At 51.4% G+C, this 18,482-nt stretch overlaps 1 protein-coding gene across 7 annotated transcripts in view; it reads right to left on the bottom strand.

The window, feature by feature from the left end:
• Positions 1–18,482, bottom strand: part of LOC126523469 (ABC transporter G family member 23-like) — a 198,501-nt gene that overhangs the window by 53,876 nt on the left and 126,143 nt on the right. For all 7 annotated transcript variants that reach the window (XM_055066856.2, XM_072288869.1, XM_055066855.2 and 4 more), the window contains one exon: positions 2,694–2,780. In XM_055066856.2, the coding sequence (XP_054922831.2) occupies positions 2,694–2,780 (87 nt within the window). The remainder of the gene's footprint in view (positions 1–2,693; positions 2,781–18,482) is intronic.

Here is an 18,482-nt window from a genome sequence, read left to right as displayed (position 1 = left end):
ACAGACGAATGCCGAGAATGACTCTCCTTGACTGCGCCTCGTGTTACGAAACTTCATCCTTAAGGCTTCTGCAGACAAGCTGTACCTTCGCCTCGGCTGGAGCTTTACGTTAATGTAGTCACGCGCATCTTCGTCTGGCATTCTCGCGATTACGTCCGCTGCGTCGTTTGGAAGCAATGTCAATAGGCGTAGCGACCAGGTCTCTTCTGCGAGTGCTGCTCTAGTACACATCCTCTCAAAGTTGACGAGATACAAAGTGATGTCAACACCAGCCTTAAAAGGTTGCGTGTATCCGCGCTTGTCGAAACTGTGAGTTTGTCGAAGGCAATGCAGCTGCATCTCTTTCAACTTCAGTTCTACATCTCGTTCTTTTAGCTGTTAGGAAATTGCCTTCCAACATTCCTCGACTTCATCGTCGTTCGCTCCGTATTTGGATATTGCCTCAATAATTTCGGGCTTGCGCATGGACTTCTGTACTGGGATACCTAACTCTTCAGCTAGCAACACTAGGTTGGGTTTCGTTAACGAAGCGAGGTCCATGACTGCTGATAACAAGTACACGTACTACTTATACTTAGCAGTCAAAATGCCTCGACTACCAAGCAAATGTCGCTAATGAAGTCAAGTAAGTCGTGCTATCGCCAAACCCGACGCCAAGGCCACCGCCGACGAGCGCTCCATCCGCTGCCACCAGCTGTGGCGGCTAGACGCCGAGGGCGGCAGCACGACCGGCCCAATGAACAGACGACCCACGCAGCGCCAGGAAGACAATCAGCTGCATTCCTTCAGCGACGCTCTTTTTTGTGCGCTAACTAGCCAATCAGACGGTGGCAAAAGGAAAAGATATCGCGGCAAGCGGGGCAACCTTATCTGCAGGCCCCAACGTAGAATGAGACCAGCACAGCGAACGTTAAGACTTAAACCACTTCAGCATGTCTCACAGAACCGTTTACCACGTAGAAGACGCACGTCATACTAAATAGCGCGAAAACACACGCCAGAAACTACTGCCGAGCGTGTACCTACAATGCCAGAGGGAGCGTTCGCCCAAGCCAGCATGCCGACTGCCCATAGATGGCGGCACTGCGTAGCAATATGGTGGTGCCCATGAAAAAACGGTGTATAGGAGGTAACCTTCTTTTTCTTCCAAAGCGAATAGCATTGACTGCATTGAGCAGATCTCCGAATCGAATTGGCTGACAAGAGGCGAGGAGCACGCTCAAGTGGAAATGATTTCGATGGGGCCGAGCCACCACCCTCTAGACTAGCTCTACGACTCTAGACGACTCTACGACACTACGACTCTAGACGTCGTAGTGTGATGACGTCACGGAGGAGCAGAGAGGCCTTGCCTAGTCTAGAGGGTGTTGGCCGAGCCAGCACAAAGTAGATAACCGGATGAACAGGGTGGTACCGGCGTCTGCGATATTCTCGTTCGCCTTACTTGCAGTGGCTGGTCGAAAATCGTGGCGGCGTGCAACGGAACGATAAAAAATGACGCCAGAACGGATCTTCAACAAAGAAGAGTTGCCAAAGTGATATTGCATACGTGCCGAAAGGGATCGATAGTGTTATATTGCAACGGAAAATTGTTTATTATACGCAAATAAATCCATGCTCGGCGGCCGCTCCGAATAGCTAGTGCCACAGCGATCGCCGGACAGCCATCTTATGTTCCTTTCGAAACGACGTAGTCTCTGGCTATTCAGAAGAAAAAAATCAGCTTTGTTCGGCGTATTAATACGTCTTTAACGTGTGCAGGTCACTTTGACGCTATGAGTTATTGCGGTTTTGTGACGTCGCGTGAAAGACAGGCGAAGTAGGCGCAGCCCGAAAACGTTTGATAAATGGCAAAGTATTATGGCGAAAAAGGCTTCGAATGAGAAATAGTTTTCTTTCGTTCGGTCTAATCATGCTTAATCAGTGTGCACACGTCATATCAGATGGGGTGTTATCGCGGTTTTCGCGACGTCGCGTGAGAGACAGGCGAAGTGGAAGTGACCCGAAATTTTTTTGACCGATCATGGAGGACTGATTACAGAATTGGAATAGAACAGTTTGGAATAGCTTTATGCTATAGCGCCCCTTATTAACATCGTATAATAATCATGCTTAAATTCCCGTTGTTTATCGCTTGGCTATACGCACGTTCATCTATTTATTTGCTTTCTCGTTGTTGCTCTGAACAATTTGGGCACATTTTCTTTGGGTATCCTAAAGCTAACCCAATGTAATGCTAGAATAGGGTCGTGAGGGCATTACATAAATAAAATAAATAAATAAATAAATAAATAAATATTGTAGACGCCTTTAAAGCCAGATTTTCACGTGTTCAGTATGTTCCTTACAGGGGCTACGAAATCGACCGCCGCCTCACAAGTCAAACGAAATTGTTACTGCCATTGCAAAATGCACGCTTCGCGCACAAGGCTAGCTCTACAGTGATAGCCATTAGCAGGCTAGCGAATACGTTCACGGTTCCACGAACCACCATCCGCGCTAACCACGAGAGTGTACCTCCGCGGGGTTGTAACGGGGTACCGCACGCGGCTTCTAAAATGGAGGTCGCCTAGACGCGTGCACACAGCCGGGTGCCACTTGTGTGCGTAGTAGTACACTCGGCATGCCGCCTGCTACGAGGCACACGACTTGCACCCGGCAGCTGATGCCGAGCTCGCGAGCGAAGGACTCACCTCCCATGAGCAGCGCCGGATAGAGGGCGGCCATCGACAACAGTAGGGCCGTCGCCTCGTCCTTGGAGACGGACGAAGTCAGGAACCCTGGAAGGGTGCAGATGTTTGGGCAGATTGGACACATCGTTAAAACAAAATAATAAGACGTGGCGAAACACGCGGGAGTGGCGCTGTAGAACGGGAAAAAAAGGAGTGCTAACTGACTGCTGGAGGGTTACACGAAAGCGTCATCATCCCGGTGGGCCGTAGCGCATGCGCAGAGCCAGCTGCAATCACTCCCAACGCTATGAAGGCGCATGGTGATAAAATATGACACGCAATGCTTCAAATAAATGGATCCGCAAATTGACGCAAAGCAGGACACAGAAAGAAGAAACACTCAAACACGCAGGAAAAACAATTTGCCCCCCCCCCCCAGAAAAAAAAAAAAAATATCCGCCAGCATGCCTGGCGCGGAGAGACGCCCCACATCGCAACGCTCTCCGTTTAGCACATCTCTTTTCGTTGTGACACGACATTGTGTGCACGAAGATGACAAGGAGTTGAGGGTGTTGGTGAAAGCGGTGACAGTATGCATGGCGTGATGCACACAACTACTACATTCTTAGGACGTGGGCATTGTTTTCCACCGTTTAGAAGGTGCGTCCTCGTACATTTATAGCATTCAATGTCGCATTTGAGCAGCGACGTCTTTCTGTGACATCGTACAACTTCAGGAGCTCCCAGAGTTATCGATGCCACTCAGCTGCATTATTGGCTCTTCTGCACAAGGGCCATAGGCCAGGACTGATCGCAATGTTTTGTACTCTATTGATTGATTACGTTGCGCCATCAAGATGGAGGCAGTCTGTCCTGGCATATAAATGACGGTTGCCGTAGGTGGAACCTCGATACATAAAACCGGAGACTGTTCACTGTTGTCGCTAGATGCTTAAAGCATTGAGTTTTCTGCAAAAATTGCTAGAGGGAACTACGATCACACAAATGGCGGCGGGACTCGCTGGCTTCTTGATGACGCAGACATACCGGAGCAAATCCGGAGACAACTCGGCACACTGTAATGGAATACCAAGGTATTCATTCAGCCAGGACCATAAGGAAGTCAGTTTCCACAAGCGCTGGCGTTCGAAGGTGATGGAAGCGATAAGCTGTCAGCAGTCGAGATAAGCAAGCGACGTGTTTAAAGCAATTAAAAAAAGAAACTGCGAAGAGACGGAGCCGGGATCGTTACAGGCATGAGTAACTTCAACGAACAGATAGAATTTTCCATGAAGAGAAATCGTCTAAGTTAGAAATAGACAAAATGCTAGACCGCAATAGATTTAGTGAAACGTGATTAGCTCAAGCAGGCTAGACGACTACTTGTCGCCACACAGTTTCAACGACGTTATTATTATAAACCATGTACCCTCCGTGGTGGCTTCGACGTGCAGCTGCTAAGCCCGAGGACGCGGCACCGAATCTCGGCCACGGCTGCCGCATTTCGATGGCAGCAAAATGCAAGAACGCCCGTGTACCGCGCATTCGGTGCGCGTTAAGAAACTCCCACGGGGTCAAAATTAATACGGAATCCCCCACTCATATCGTGATTGGCACGTAAAACCCCGGAATTAATTTTATCTTTCGAAATAATCATCATCGTTCAGATACCATGCGTAGCATACGGATTTGTATACTCCTTCTTCCGATGGCTTAATGACGTAGTTTATCGCACTTTGTCTTCCTACATTTCACTGGCCACATGGCCACATTCACAATAGTTGCAAATTGTGGCACTTATATTGCAATATTCCGTGGAAAATTGTGAACTTGCAATGTCACGAAGTAGTTTGAAGCCAGAAGGACGAAGCTTAGGCAGTTTTAAACATCATCCCATCGTGCTGGCTGAACCACCGTGTACTTGCATGATTCAGTAGCGCAATAGTTCCGCCCAGTAATTTTGCAGGAAACTCAATGGCTCGAAGTGTGGAGAAGTGTTACGCCTTTTAAGCTCCACTTTCTGCCCAAATGCAATCTTCCGCATGCTGTACGGACGTTTGTTTTCACCAACGCGACATTATTAATGATTACTTGTCCAGAACGCCTCAGACGCTTTAGCTCGGGCCCAACTCTGATGCCGCCTTTTGAAATACATGTAAAACGGAGAAACGCTTTCCTGAGGTAACCACTGAAGTAACTCGAGATGCAGTTGGCGAGGAAAAGGAACGAACACTTTATTAAAGGTTAGGTAGCTTTTATAGTCTTTATCTTGTGACGTCAGCCGCAGCCACTGCCGATTCACAAGAGGCAAGGCCGGTAAATCTAACAAAACAAACACGTGTCAGCGGCGCATGCTGATTCACAACAATTCTTCCCCCTTAAGGAGTGAAGCGGTCCGGGGGCCGGGGCTTCCGCTTCGACCTACGCAGTGTCACTTCAGCCCGGTCAGTCACTTGCGGCTCGCTGGTAGCAACCTCTGCTTCGGCCGGCCCGTCTGATGGCGTTCGAATGTCGGTGTCTACTTGAGGCTGACTGTGACTGCTGTCGTGTCCTTGTGACTGCGAGTCTGCTGCTGCGTTCTGACTGCCTTTAGTCGGTACTTGCATGGGGGCGTCGGGTTCCACCGCTTCTTCCACGCTGGTCCTCCTGGTTTTTAGCTGGTCGAGGTGGCGGCGATGTTGCTCCCCATCTGCAGTCTTTACCGTTGCCATTCGCGAGCCTTCGGTGGACTCTACCGCGCCTGGTTTCCATTTGTCACCCACTCCATAGTTCTTGAACCAGACGTCTTTGCTCAGCGGTGGGCCACTGTTGCACGCACCTGCAGAAGGGAATGGTCGTGACACGAGGTTGTGCAATAAAGAACGTGGCTGATATCCGAGAAGCATAGAAGCTGGGGTTTGCCTATTTGGCAAGGGAGTGCGCCGATAATGCGAAAGAATGTGGTCCAGCCGAGCTTGCAAACTGCCGCGTGTGTTTTTGTTTAACCCCTGTTTGACAGTCCGTACTGCTCTTTCCGCCAGGCCATTAGACTGCGGTTTGTAGGGAGCTGTCCGCAAATGAGCGATGCCATTGCGCTTCATAAATGCCCTGAACTCTTCGCTAGTAAACTGCGGCCCGTTGTCCGTCACCAGGGTCCTCGGCAAACCGAACCGGCTGAACATAGTCTGCAGTGCTTCAATTGTCTTTGCCGAACTGGCGGTCTTCATGGCGGTAACCTCGATCCATTTCGTATGGGAATCAACCACGATCAACAACATGTTACCTTCCACAGGACCCGCAAAATCGACATGTACCCTAGACCATGGCTCCTCTGTGTCCGGCCAAGGCACGGGTTGTCGGGCAGGAGGCATGCTGCCCCATTCTATGCATGTTGGACACGCGTTGACCAGCTTCTCAATGTCCCGATCGAGCCCTGGGTACCAGAAAACAGAACGTGCCAGGTTCTTCATAGCCGTTATCCCTTGATGTGCATCATGCAGCATACGCAGCATTGACTGCCGCGCACTTGCTGGAATAACCGCTCGATGGCCCCAGTACACAATTCCGTGGCTGTACGTTAGTTCGTCTTTCCTGTGCATGTACACGCGTAACGGCTCCTGAGCCGGTTGCAAGTACCGTGGCCAGCCATTCTGAATGTAATCACGGACTTGCGCGAGGTCGCTGTCGTCAACAGTCATTCTAGCCAAGTCACTCTCCGACAGAGGACAGGTATTGAGGTGATCGGTCAGAAGAACATACTCACGAGCGTCATCTTCTGCAGCCTTAGTGTTGTTATGCTCCTGCCTCACCGGTAAACGGCTGAGGGTGTCTGTAGGAATCAACGTCTTTCCTGGCTTGAACTGAATATTGTAGTTGTAGGCGCTTAGCAAGAGGGACCAACGCTGAATCCGGGCAGCGGCCATGGCGGGAACGGGCTTGTCGGGGCTGAAAAGGCTCAGAAGAGGTTTGTGATCTGTAACAAGCGTGGAATGATTCCCGAGCAGATATTCCCGGAACTTTGTAACCCCGAAGACAACTGCCAATGCCTCTCTTTCAATTTGCGCGTAATTAAGCTCAGCAGCTGAAAGCGTTCGCGACCGGAACCCAATTGGTCGATCTTGCCCATTTATTCTGTGATATAGCACTGCGCCGACGCCGCACGACGACGCATCGGTTTCCAAGATAAGCGGCTTACTTGGATCGTAGTGCGCCAAGAACTTAGCTTCTTCTAGCAGCCGCTTTGTTGCTCGGAACGCGTTATCTTGTCTCGCTCCCCACTGCCAGCGTGTGTTCTTTCTTAGCAGTTCATGCAGTGGCTCTAGAACAGTAGCCAAGTTTCCCAGAAATGAGTGGTAGTAGGTCACGAAGCCCAAAAACGCCCGTAGTTCCGCAACACCGGTTGGCTTCGGCATTTTCATTATTGCAGCAATGTTGTCCATCTTAGGTAACAATCCGTTCGTATTTATACGATGTCCCAGAAATTCAACTTCTGCTTGTCGGAACTTGCATTTCTGCGGATTCAGCTTGACACCGTGTTGCCGGAAACGTCTGAAAACTTCACGCAGCGTCTCGCAGTTGCCGCGTTTCTCCGCGACTACCACATCGTCCAGGTACACTTGAATGCCCGGAATGCCTTGCAGGATGCCGTCCATACGTCTCTGAAAAATCGCAGGAGCAGAGGCTACACCAAAAGGAAGCCTATTAAAGCAAAACAGGCCTTTCGGAGTGTTAACGACCAATATCTTCTTCGTTTCCTCGTCAAGCGGCAACTGACTGTAAGCATCCTTCAAGTCGATGGTGCTGAATGCTTCACCACCGTTTAGGTTTGCAAAGATATCCCTTATTTTTGGCAATGGGTACTGCTCCGTGACACATGCAGCATTTGCGGTCACCTTAAAATCGCCACACAACCGAATGGAACCATTATTTTTGATAACGGGAACCAAAGGCGTGGCCCACTCTGCACTGTCGACAGGTGAGAGAATGCCATGCTTAACAAGTCTGTCTATTTCATTTGACACTTGCTCCCGCATTGCATACGGCACAGAACGTGCTTTGCAGAACCGCGGCATCGCATTTTCCCGCAACCGCAAATGGACTACGGGGCCATCAATTAGCCCTAGACCTGGCGTAAACAAATCGCCGAACTCCTCTAAGAGTGCGCTAACCAAAGTACTGTCAGGGACATTTTGCTCACCGGAGGTTTCCTCGCCGAGAATGCTGAAGACGGACCTTCCGCTACGCTCAAATGCGCTGATGACATCTCGCCCGCACAAGTTCGGGCCATCGCATTGCAGTACGGTTAGAGTTGCATCTAGGGCCTTTCCCGCGTACGAGACCGGAAGTTTCAGCTGACCCCTCACGGGCAGCTTGCCAAGAAAGCAGGACAACTGCAAGGACGTCTCGCGGAGCGCAGGCCAGGCATGCCGATGCTTGCAGTATGTTTTCCACGTAATGATGGAGACAGGCGATCCGGTGTCCACTTGCATTGTCAGCGGAATTCCGCTCCAGCAGAGGGTGCGAACCACAGGCTTGACCAAGTTTACCGACGTAGTGTACAAACTCAGTAGACAAAGTTCGTTGCCGTCGCTCTCTGAAGAATGCTCCTCACAAAGGGCCACCCCTTGTTTCCATACACACATCTTAGCTAGGTGCCCTTTACGTCGGCAGCGAAAACACTCCGCCCGGCGAAACTTGCACTTTGCTGCCTTGTGCTTAGTGCTACCACAGCACGGGCAAACGAAGTCTTCGCTTGGTCGAGAAGCGCTCGGATGAGTCTTGTGGTAATACGGTTGAACTTGCACCTTGCTCCTCACGGCATGGACGTCGCCATAATCCTGTGTCCTCTCCATGTGATCAACGTTGAGAGCTGCCATCTCTGCTGCTAACGCTATATCTTCGGCTTCTTTCAGCGTCAGCGAAGGTCTGGCCAAAAGCTTCCGACGAACGCCGGTATCACGTAGACCACAAACAAGTCTGTCTCGTAGCATCCTGTCCCGTGCCTCGCCAAAGTTGCAACTGCAGGCCTTCTTCCGAATTTCCACCATGAAGTCCTTCGTTGACTCGTCGGGACGCTGGCATCTGGTGAAGAACTTTTAAGACTCCGCTATTTCGTTGCCCTGAGGCGCAAAGTGCTCTGCCAGCAGTTCAAGCAGCTTCTCATAGGTAAGGTCTTGAATCTTCGCCGGCGCGCACCGTACCGTTATTATGCCGACTGTTGCCGTGCTTAAGGCTGCCGTTAGCAGGGCTCGTCGTTTCTTCGAGTCGACGATATCGTAAGCTTCAAAGTAGGACTGCAGACGCACCTGGTAGGCGTCCCAACTGTCTTCCGTTTCGTCGAAACCCGGTGGTCCGGCGTGGGCCGCCATGGAACAGGCACGGCCCGGTGGTGGGCAGCCTCGTCGCCACTGAAGTAACTCGAGATGCAGTTGGCAAGGAACGAACACTTTATTAAAGGTTAGGTAGCTTTTATAGTCTTTATCTTGTGACGTCAGCCGCAGCCACTGCCGATTCACAAGAGGCAAGGCCGGTAAATCTAACAAAACAAACACGTGTCAGCGGCGCATGCTGATTCACAACACCGATTTTAATTAAATTTGTTGCATTTGAGAGAGAAAGATAAAATCTAGTGAGTGTTGGAAGCAGACTTTCGATTTAAAATCCGTATTGCTCAAAAGAAACTCAAAAATTGGTAAGCCTGAAAAAAATATAAGCACGAAGTTTGCACATTTGTAGCTGCGCACTAAGAACATAGATCGCAGTTTTGTGAACTTCATGCAAAGGGCATGCAAAGCGCACAATTTCACTTATCAATTGATAGTTTACATGCATATGGGTTTTAATGAACAAAGGTTTTGCAAATATCCTGCTCAGATGCTAGCGGTCAATTGGAAAGCATACTCTTTAATGTTTTCCGCTTTAGATGTAGTATTAGATGCCACTTACAGAACTATGATATCGTTTTTTTATTGCTGAATTACAAGGTTGTAAACTTAATAGTTTCGTTTTCTGAAAGTTGGCGATCTTCAACAATTTTTGACCTAATAGCTCGGCGGAAACCGGCAAGGGTGGAGAGAAGTAATTAATCAAGGGAAATGAGACATCCACCCAACCGTAGCAATTCCTACAAAGGAAACCCATGGGGTTCCTCGAAAGAAAGCCTCGTAGTTCAAAAATTCGTCCTGGTCCGGGACTCGAATGGTAGAGCGGCTGGTAGATGGTAGAGCGGCTGCCCCAGAAAGGCGGTGGTCCTGGGTTTGAGTCCTAGACCAGCACGAATTTTTCCTTAACTGCGAAGCTTTTCTTTCAAGGAACCCGTATTTGTAGCAATTGCTACGATTGGGTGGATGTATCATTTTCCCTTAATTAATTCGACAACTTTTATTGAGAAATCGGCGGCCGAACTGAAAAATTTGCTACAAACAGTCACTATATTTTACCGTCTTCTTTTAAATGCAACAAGCCTCATAAAATTTGGTGCATTACTTGCCGAAAAAAACGATTTCTCCTTTCCCATGTATTTATATAGGAGCCCCTGTACTAAAGCGGCCTCTTAAGAAAAGCGCAATACGCGCTACACATCGGTAACTGACTTATAGGAAATGGTTGTGATTACTGTAGCGATAGTTTTAAGGGCCCCGTTGCGCTGAAAATCCGACGTCATGAGTCACGGTGCGGCATTATTCGACTCGGCGAAGCACCGGTCAACGGTGGATCGTGGAAATAGGGACCCACGAGCATTGCCAGCCACTCGGGCGAGCGGCCGAAAGAAGACGAAGGCAAGTTTAGAAATTATTGCCTTTTTGTCGCATCGGCGCGACCATGACGCCCGACAGTTTTTTGTAGGATCCCCTGTGTATTTTCTGCCCCGCGCGTGCAGTGAGAAGCTTGATAAGAAGGCGGGAGTGCGCATACTCCGGAATATGTGGTGTGTCTGTGCATTCCTGTGTCCATGAATTGCTGTCAGTGTATGTGTGCCGACATCGCCGTATGGTCGGCCGCCGTCGTTTCTCCTGTGTTTGTGAACGAACTATAGAGACCCTCCACGGACTCAAGGGTGTGCGTGTGTGGTGCAAGACGAGTGCGCGACCTATTGACACGTGTACTTATATTTAACAGGCAACCACGTTTCGCCGCCTAACAAATGTTATCGCACAGCGCGGGACGCGTCTGCATGTATCCGAAGTTTCTGGAAAGTTAGCGAAGCTTCTATCCGCTGTCTGTTGTCGCCGAACCTTGTGTTTCATCGCGTGACTCGAATGTTGTAGAACTTTGTGGAAGGCATGCGGGTCTCAACGATTAGTCTGGAACATTCGACGGCTGTTGTATAAAAGCTGACGCGCTTGACCCGCTGATCAGATTTTCGACGATCGCCGAGCGTGTTCGCCGCTATCGTTGTGCTATAAGTGTAGCCTGTTTTGTGGGCACAGGTTCGCCCAATAAAAGTTAGTTTTGTCATTCACAGTATTGCTACTGTGTTATTGAACGTCACCACCACGTGACATCTGGTGAAGGTGCTTTACGTTCATGTACCGGACGCCCCCGACAAGCCGTAATTCAAGCCCGGACCGCAAAGACAACACCAGCGCCGTCCCGGAACATCGAGCAAGCCACCGGCTACAGCAGCTGCCCCCGGAACACGGAATTCTACCAGAGACGACCAAGAAGAGCGTCAGAGAAGTTCGTCCAGAGACGACCAAGAAGACAGCCCCAATGGCACCCGGAGCAGCCCCAATAGTTCTGCAGCAGCCCAGGGAGCCACCGACGTTCCGCGGTTCCACATTTGAGGACCCGGAAAGCTGGCTGGAGACGTATGAGAGGGTCGCTAAGTTTAACAGTTGGGACAGCGACGACAAGCTGCGGCATGTCTATTTCGCATTGGAAGACGCCGCCAGGACGTGGTTCGAGAATCGGGAAGCCACCTTAACGATGTGGGACCTGTTCCGAAGCGGCTTCTTGCACACGTTTACAAGCGTCGTGCGAAAAGAGCGAGCCCAAGCTATACTAGAAACCAGAGTGCAGCTGCCAAACGAGACGATCGCGATCTTCACGGAGGAGATGGCCCGTCTTTTTCGGCACGCCGACTCGGAAATGTCGGAGGAGAAAAAAGTTCGCAGCCTGATGCGCGGCGTCAAGCAAGACCTTTTCGCCGGACTTATTCGTAACCCACCGAAGACTGTGGCTGAGTTTTCTGCAGAGGCATCGATGATCGAGAAAACTCTGGAGATGCGCACCCGGCAATATAACCGCCAGGGGCACACGCCGCAGTATACCATCCAAGGACTGGGTTCGGACGACCTTCAAGAGACCATCAGGGCCATTGTGCGCGAAGAACTGCGCAAGGTCCTGCCTTCGTCGCAGCCTCAAGTAGCTTCGATCGCTGACATCGTGAAAGATGAGGTTCAGCGATCGCTTGGGGTTCCTGAGGTGCAACCTCAATTACCGCAGCCCCAGCCAGAAGCGATGACATACGCTGCCGTCGCCCGCCGTCAAGGTCCCCCTCCGCGACAACGCCAGGGCCCTGTAACGCCGCAATTCCGTCGTCCACCGCCAGCACGCCCACCCGTCGCCCAGCGCACCTACGCGAGGAAGACTGACCTTTGGCGCGCCCCCGACCACCGCCCGCTTTGCTATCACTGCGGAGAAGCCGGGCACATCTACCGCCGATGCCCCTACCGGGAGATGGGACTCCGAGGGTTCGCCGTTAACGCGCCGCGACCACAGATTGGAGAACGACCTCGCGATATCGCCGACTACCTCACCGCCAGTCAGTGGAACCCTCGACGACCGTCCCGTTCGCCGTCACCAGGCCGCTACCTGTCGCCGCAGCGCCGGCCATACACCGGCCCAGCCCGGGGCCGCTCTGCGAGCCCATATTCGGAAAACTAAAAGCAGCAACCGATGGAGGTGAGGTTGCTGTTCGTCGAACTGACGAAGATCCTCCGCCACCGACGAAGACACCGGAGAAACGACCTCGACGATATAACGACACGCCGCCGTCCCGACGAAGTCAGGAAGCCTAGACTACACCGACGAAAGACGACTTGACGACGCGACGTTCCAGCTTCAGTTCAACACGACGCAGCCGTGATCCGACGCCGAGACCTAACTGTAACGCAAGGCGAAGAACCACCGACCTCGACGTGCTTCTCGACGGCCACGCGGTCACCGACTTAGTAGACACAGGAGCCGATTACTCCGTCATGAGTGGACCCATCGCCGCCCACTTGAGGAAAGTTAAGACTGCATGGGAAGGCCCTCAAATTCGCACCGCTGGAGGACACCTGATTACGCCGACTGGGATCTGCACGGCAAGAATTACCGTTCATGACCGGACTTACCCTGCCACCTTCGTTGTCCTCCAACAGTGTTCACGAGACGTCATTCTCGGCATGGACTTCCTGAATCAACATGGCGCAGTCATCGACCTGAAGTCGAAATCGATAACGCTGTCACAAGATCAAGCGATACCGCCGGAGAGCTGTCGTAGTCACCACGCCTTGAGTGTGCTCGAAGATCAAGTGAGCATCCCGCCGCGCGCCAGCATTATTATTTCCGTCGGCACTGAAACACCCGCTGACGTAGAAGGCGTCATCGAGGGCCACCAACATCTACTGCTCGACCGTGAAATTTGCGTCGCAAGAGGGATCGCTCGACTCCACGGAGGGCAAGTGGAAGTTATGCTAACCAACTTCAGCCAAGAGTTCAAGCACATCAACAAGGGCACGACAATCGCATACATCGAGGAAATTGTGGAAACCAGCAATGCCTTTGTCCTCTCGGATTCAGCCGCATCTACCCCGATGAGCATTGTCCCCGAACCAGACTTCGACGTGAATCCAAGTCTTCCTATGAGTAAGCAGCAACAGATCAGAAGTCTTCTCCGACGATACAAAGACTGCTTTTCGACGTCATCGAGGATTCGACAAACACCAGTTGCAAAGCATCGCATAATAACCGAAGAGGGCGCTCGACCACCCCGCCAGAGCCCTTACCGAGTTTCGACACGAGAAGGTGAAGCTATTAGGCAACAAGTCGACGAAATGCTGCGCGACGACATCATCCAGCCGTCGAAAAGCCCGTGGGCCTCTCCTGTAGTACTGGTAAAGAAAAAGGACGGGACCCTACGCTTCTGCGTCGATTATCGTCGACTGAACAAGATCACGAAGAAGGATGTGTACCCCCTGCAGAGATAGATGACGCAATGGATCGGCTCTGCAACGCTAAATACTTCTCGTCGATGGACCTCAAGTCTGGCTACTGGCAAATAGAAGTCGACGAGAGAGATCGCGAAAAGACTGCCTTCGTCACGCCAGACGGCCTCTACGAGTTCAAGGTCATGCCATTCGGGCTGTGCTCGGCGCCTGCAACGTTTCAGCGCGTCATGGACACGGTGTTAGCCGGACTGAAGTGGCAGACGTGCCTTGTTTACCTGGATGACGTTGTTGTCTTCGGCGGAAATTTCGACGATCACCTTAGGCGGCTTGCGACAGTGTTAGAAGCCATCAAGTCATCAGGGCTCACTCTGAAGCCGGAAAAGTGCCGCTTCGCTTACGATGAGCTGTTGTTCCTAGGCCACGTGATCAGCAAATCAGGAGTACGCCCCGACCCACAGAAGACAGCTGCCATCGCAAAGTTCCCGCAGCCAACCGACAAGAAGGCAGTGCGCAGATTTCTTGGCATGTGTGCCTACTATAGGCGCTTTGTCAAGGACTTCTCACGCATCGCGGAGCCGCTAACACATCTAACCAAATGTGATGTCGCGTTCAAGTGGGAAACACCGCAGGCCAAGGCATTTCAAGAACTCAAACGACGCATGCAGTCGCCGCCGGTACTTGCACACTTCGACGAGGACGCCGATACCGAAATCCACACTGACGCCAGTAGCCTAGGCCTCGGTGCCGTCCTAGTCCAGAGGAAAGAAGGACTTCAAAGGGTGATATCGTATGCTAGCCGGTCGCTGTCGAAAGCGGAAAGCAACTATTCTACGACTGAAAAGGAATGCCTCGCCATCATTTGGGCTATAGCTAAATTCCGCCCTTACCTCTATGGCAGGCCATTCAAAGTCGTCAGTGACCATCGTGCATTGTGTTAGCTAGCTAACTTAAAGGACCCTTCAGGACGGCTGGCGCGGTGGAGCCTCAGACTACAAGAATATGACGTCACGGTAATATACAAGTCCGGAAGAAAACACTCCGACGCCGACTGCTTATCGCGCGCCCCCATCGATCCCCCGCCGCAAGACGATGAGGACGACGACGCCTTCCTTGGGATAATAAGCGCGGAAGACTTCACTAAACAGCAACGAGCAGACCCGGAGCTAAAAGGCCTCGTCGAGTATTTGGAAGGGAACACCGACCTTGTCCCTAGGGCATTTAAGCGCGGGTTGTCGTCGTTCACGCTACAAAACTACCTGCTCGTGAAGAAGAACTTCTCACCAGTCCGCGCCAGCTACCTTCTTGTTGTACCGTCAGCACTGCGTCCAGAAATACTGCACGCCCTACACGACGATCCAACCGCTGGGCACCTCGGATTCTCCCGGACGCTGTCGAAAATACAGGAAAGGTATTACTGGCCGCCTCTGACCGCCGACGTCGCCCGTTACGTCAAGACATGCCGAGACTGTCAACGACGCAAGACACCACCGACAAGGCCAGCAGGATTACTACAGCCGATCGAACCTCCTCGCCGACCATTCCAGCAGATCGGGATGGATTTGTTGGGGCCGTTTCCGATATCAACATCCGGGAATAAGTGGATCGTCGTGGCGACGGACTATCTCACCCGCTTTGCTGAAACTAAAGCTCTACCAAAAGGCAGCGCAGCCGAAGTGGCGAAATTTTTCGTCGAGAACATCCTGCTGCGACATGGTGCACCAGAAGTCCTCATCACCGACAGAGGAACGGCTTTTACAGCAGAGCTCACCCAAGCCATTCTGCAGTACAGCCAGACAAGCCACAGGAAGACAACTGCCTACCATCCGCAGACGAATGGTCTCACGGAGCGCCTGAACAAGACCCTCGCCGACATGCTAGCAATGTACGTCGACGTCGAACACAAGACGTGGGACGCGGTCCTGCCGTACGTAACCCTTGCGTACAACACGGCGGTGCAAGAAACAACACAGATCACGCCGTTTAAGCTGGTTTACGGCAGCAACCCGACGACGACGCTTGACGCCATGCTGCCGCACGTAACTGACGAAGAGAATGTTGACGTCGCTAGCTATCTCCAGCGCGCCGAAGAAGCCCGACAGCTAGCCCGCCTGCGAATCAAGAGCCAGCAGAGGACCGACAGCCGACACTACAACCTCCGACGACGCTTCGTCGAGTACCAGCCCGGTGACCGTGTTTGGGTTTGGACCCCTATACGCCGACGAGGACTGAGCGAGAAGCTTTTGCGTCGCTATTTCGGACCGTACAAGATCATCCAACGTATTGGCGCACTGGACTATGAGGTCGTGCCAGACGGAATTTCGCATTCACAGCGGCGCCGCACACGATCTGAAGTGGTCCACGTGGTGCGTCTGAAACCCTTTTACGGACGCTGACGAACTTCCTTATTTTTGTTTTCTTTGCTACGGGTGTTTTTCTTTATTGCTTTCATTTGTATGCAGCATCGGGTCGATGCTTTTTTAAGAGGGGGGTATTGACCCGTGTACTTATATTTAACAGGCAACCACGTTTCGCCGCCTAACAAATGTTATCGGACAGCGCGGGACGCATCTGCATGTATCCGAAGTTTCTGGAAAGTTAGCGATGCTTCTATCCGCTGTCTGTTGTCGCCGAACCTTGTGTTATCTGATTTCATCGCGTGACTCGAATGTTGTAGAACTTTGTGGAAGGCATGCGGGTCCCAACGATTAGTCTGGAACATTCGACGACTGTTGTATAAAAGCCGACGCGCTTGACCCGCTGAGCAGATTTTCGACGATCGCCGAGCGTGTTCGCCGCTATCGTTGTGCTATAAGTGTAGCCTGTTTTGTGGGCACAGGTTCGCCCAATAAATGTTTGTTTTATCGTTCACAGTATTGCTACTGTGTTATTCAACGTCACCACCACGTGGCACTATAAATGCGGGGGGAATCACCCGTTCCCTCATCCCTAATTAAAGGGGGAGCGGCCAAGACTTTGGGAGGAGCCGGGATCCAATCGGGTGAACTTGATGGGATGGTCACCACTATCTGCCATTCCCCAACACAGGGAACTAGGGAAATGAGAAGTTATTTAAACGCAGGTTTTAGACCGAGATAAGCAATCTAGAAGCTGAGTCTGCAATCTGCTGAATAGCGTCAACGAGCTAGTGCCGTCCAATATCGCCTAGGCCGCCTAGCCACGTCTGAACGGCGAGTTACTATAGTTGGCGTAAGAGACGACAAACCAACGTCTGCAACGAAGCTCACGGTAGTTACCCTCAAGTTAGCTCAACATGCTCGAGGGAAGACGTCAGACCTAGACTCCCGGGAAACCCAGCCCAGCAATCGCATCCACCGCAACGAGATCGGCTTGCCAGTCTTCTTCGGGAAAGCTCTGCCTTCGACTCCACGCTTTATGGAATTTCTGCTGCTGCCCGGCCATGTGTATGCCATAATTTCTTTTCTTTTGAACTCTGTTTGGTGCACAACCGTTAAGTGTATTCTTGTGCAGCGTTAATTTTTATATCCACTGTTAATTGCTCGTTGCATTTCTTTTGTAATAATCATTGATCTAGATTAAGTGCATGTGTGTTGAGTGTTCTTGTGTTTTTTGTGTTTCTTTTAATGGTTTTGTCATTGTCAGTCGATAAATATTTTTTTTCTGTCCTTCTCTCGACTCTGACTCCTTAGCTGTGTTCGCTTGAGTAAAGAACGACCAACCGGCTTGTATAACCCGTCGACGACTTCGCGCCGACGGCGAACTGGTGACAAGCCATGACAGTCACCGTCAATGCACGTGCGAATATATGAAGACGACGACACCGGTTGGTGAAACGGAGATGTACACGCGATGCGATAATACGGTGAAGCGCGCTAGAAAAAGAAAAGGAAAAAGGAGACGAAGGCGGAGGACCTGGCATTGTTGACATTAACGAGGAGCCAGGCAGGCGCATCTCCAGCTGTGCTCTGGAGACGGGAAGCGGCAGCTTCGAGGACCCCGGGCCGGAGAGTCCGAGAGTTGGCAGGCGACAGCTCCTGCGCCCCAACGACGTCGCCCTTTCAGTGCTCCATGGCCCCGCTCCAACCCCACACGGCCGCAACCAGCCACTGCCCAGTGCCACGGAGGCATCGCCTGGCCACGTCAGCGGCACAACGCCCGACTGGCGCAGATCGTGCCACGCTGGTCTTGGTGGAGGGCAACAACCCCGTCTCTTGCAACGGAGGTCGACGCCACGTCGGAACAGCGCAGGCAGACGTACAACGCAACGTCGGGCCAACGTCCGCCACTACTGGTGCCGTTCAGAACATCCTTTCCCTAAGGACCACTTGTTACTTGGCTAGTTGAACTATGAACACCATATACCCATCATCTAGTTTTGTTTTTATGTATATAGTTAGTTTTATGAATGTTTCTTGTGGGTATAGGATTTATGCTGTGTGAGTTTATTTTGCTGTTCGTCTTTTCTTCATTAGAGTTCCAGAAGAACTTCAGTTTGCCCTACTTGGTGCTTACTGCATATCATATTGACCGCAAATAAAGACGGGAACAGCGGAAGAGAACACATAAACAGCATTAGAGTTAGAGTTGTTATTGAGATAAATGTTTTTTAACGCGTTGTGTCTCTTCATATTTGGAATGCCGAAATTCATGACAGCCTCGTTGCGCAGAAAATGCGGCGTTGATCGTCCGTTAGCCG

The sequence above is a fragment of the Dermacentor andersoni genome, chromosome 6 (genome assembly GCF_023375885.2).
Source record: "Dermacentor andersoni chromosome 6, qqDerAnde1_hic_scaffold, whole genome shotgun sequence".
NCBI lineage: Eukaryota > Metazoa > Arthropoda > Arachnida > Ixodida > Ixodidae > Dermacentor > Dermacentor andersoni.
This window is presented reverse-complemented; position numbering and strand designations above follow the sequence as displayed.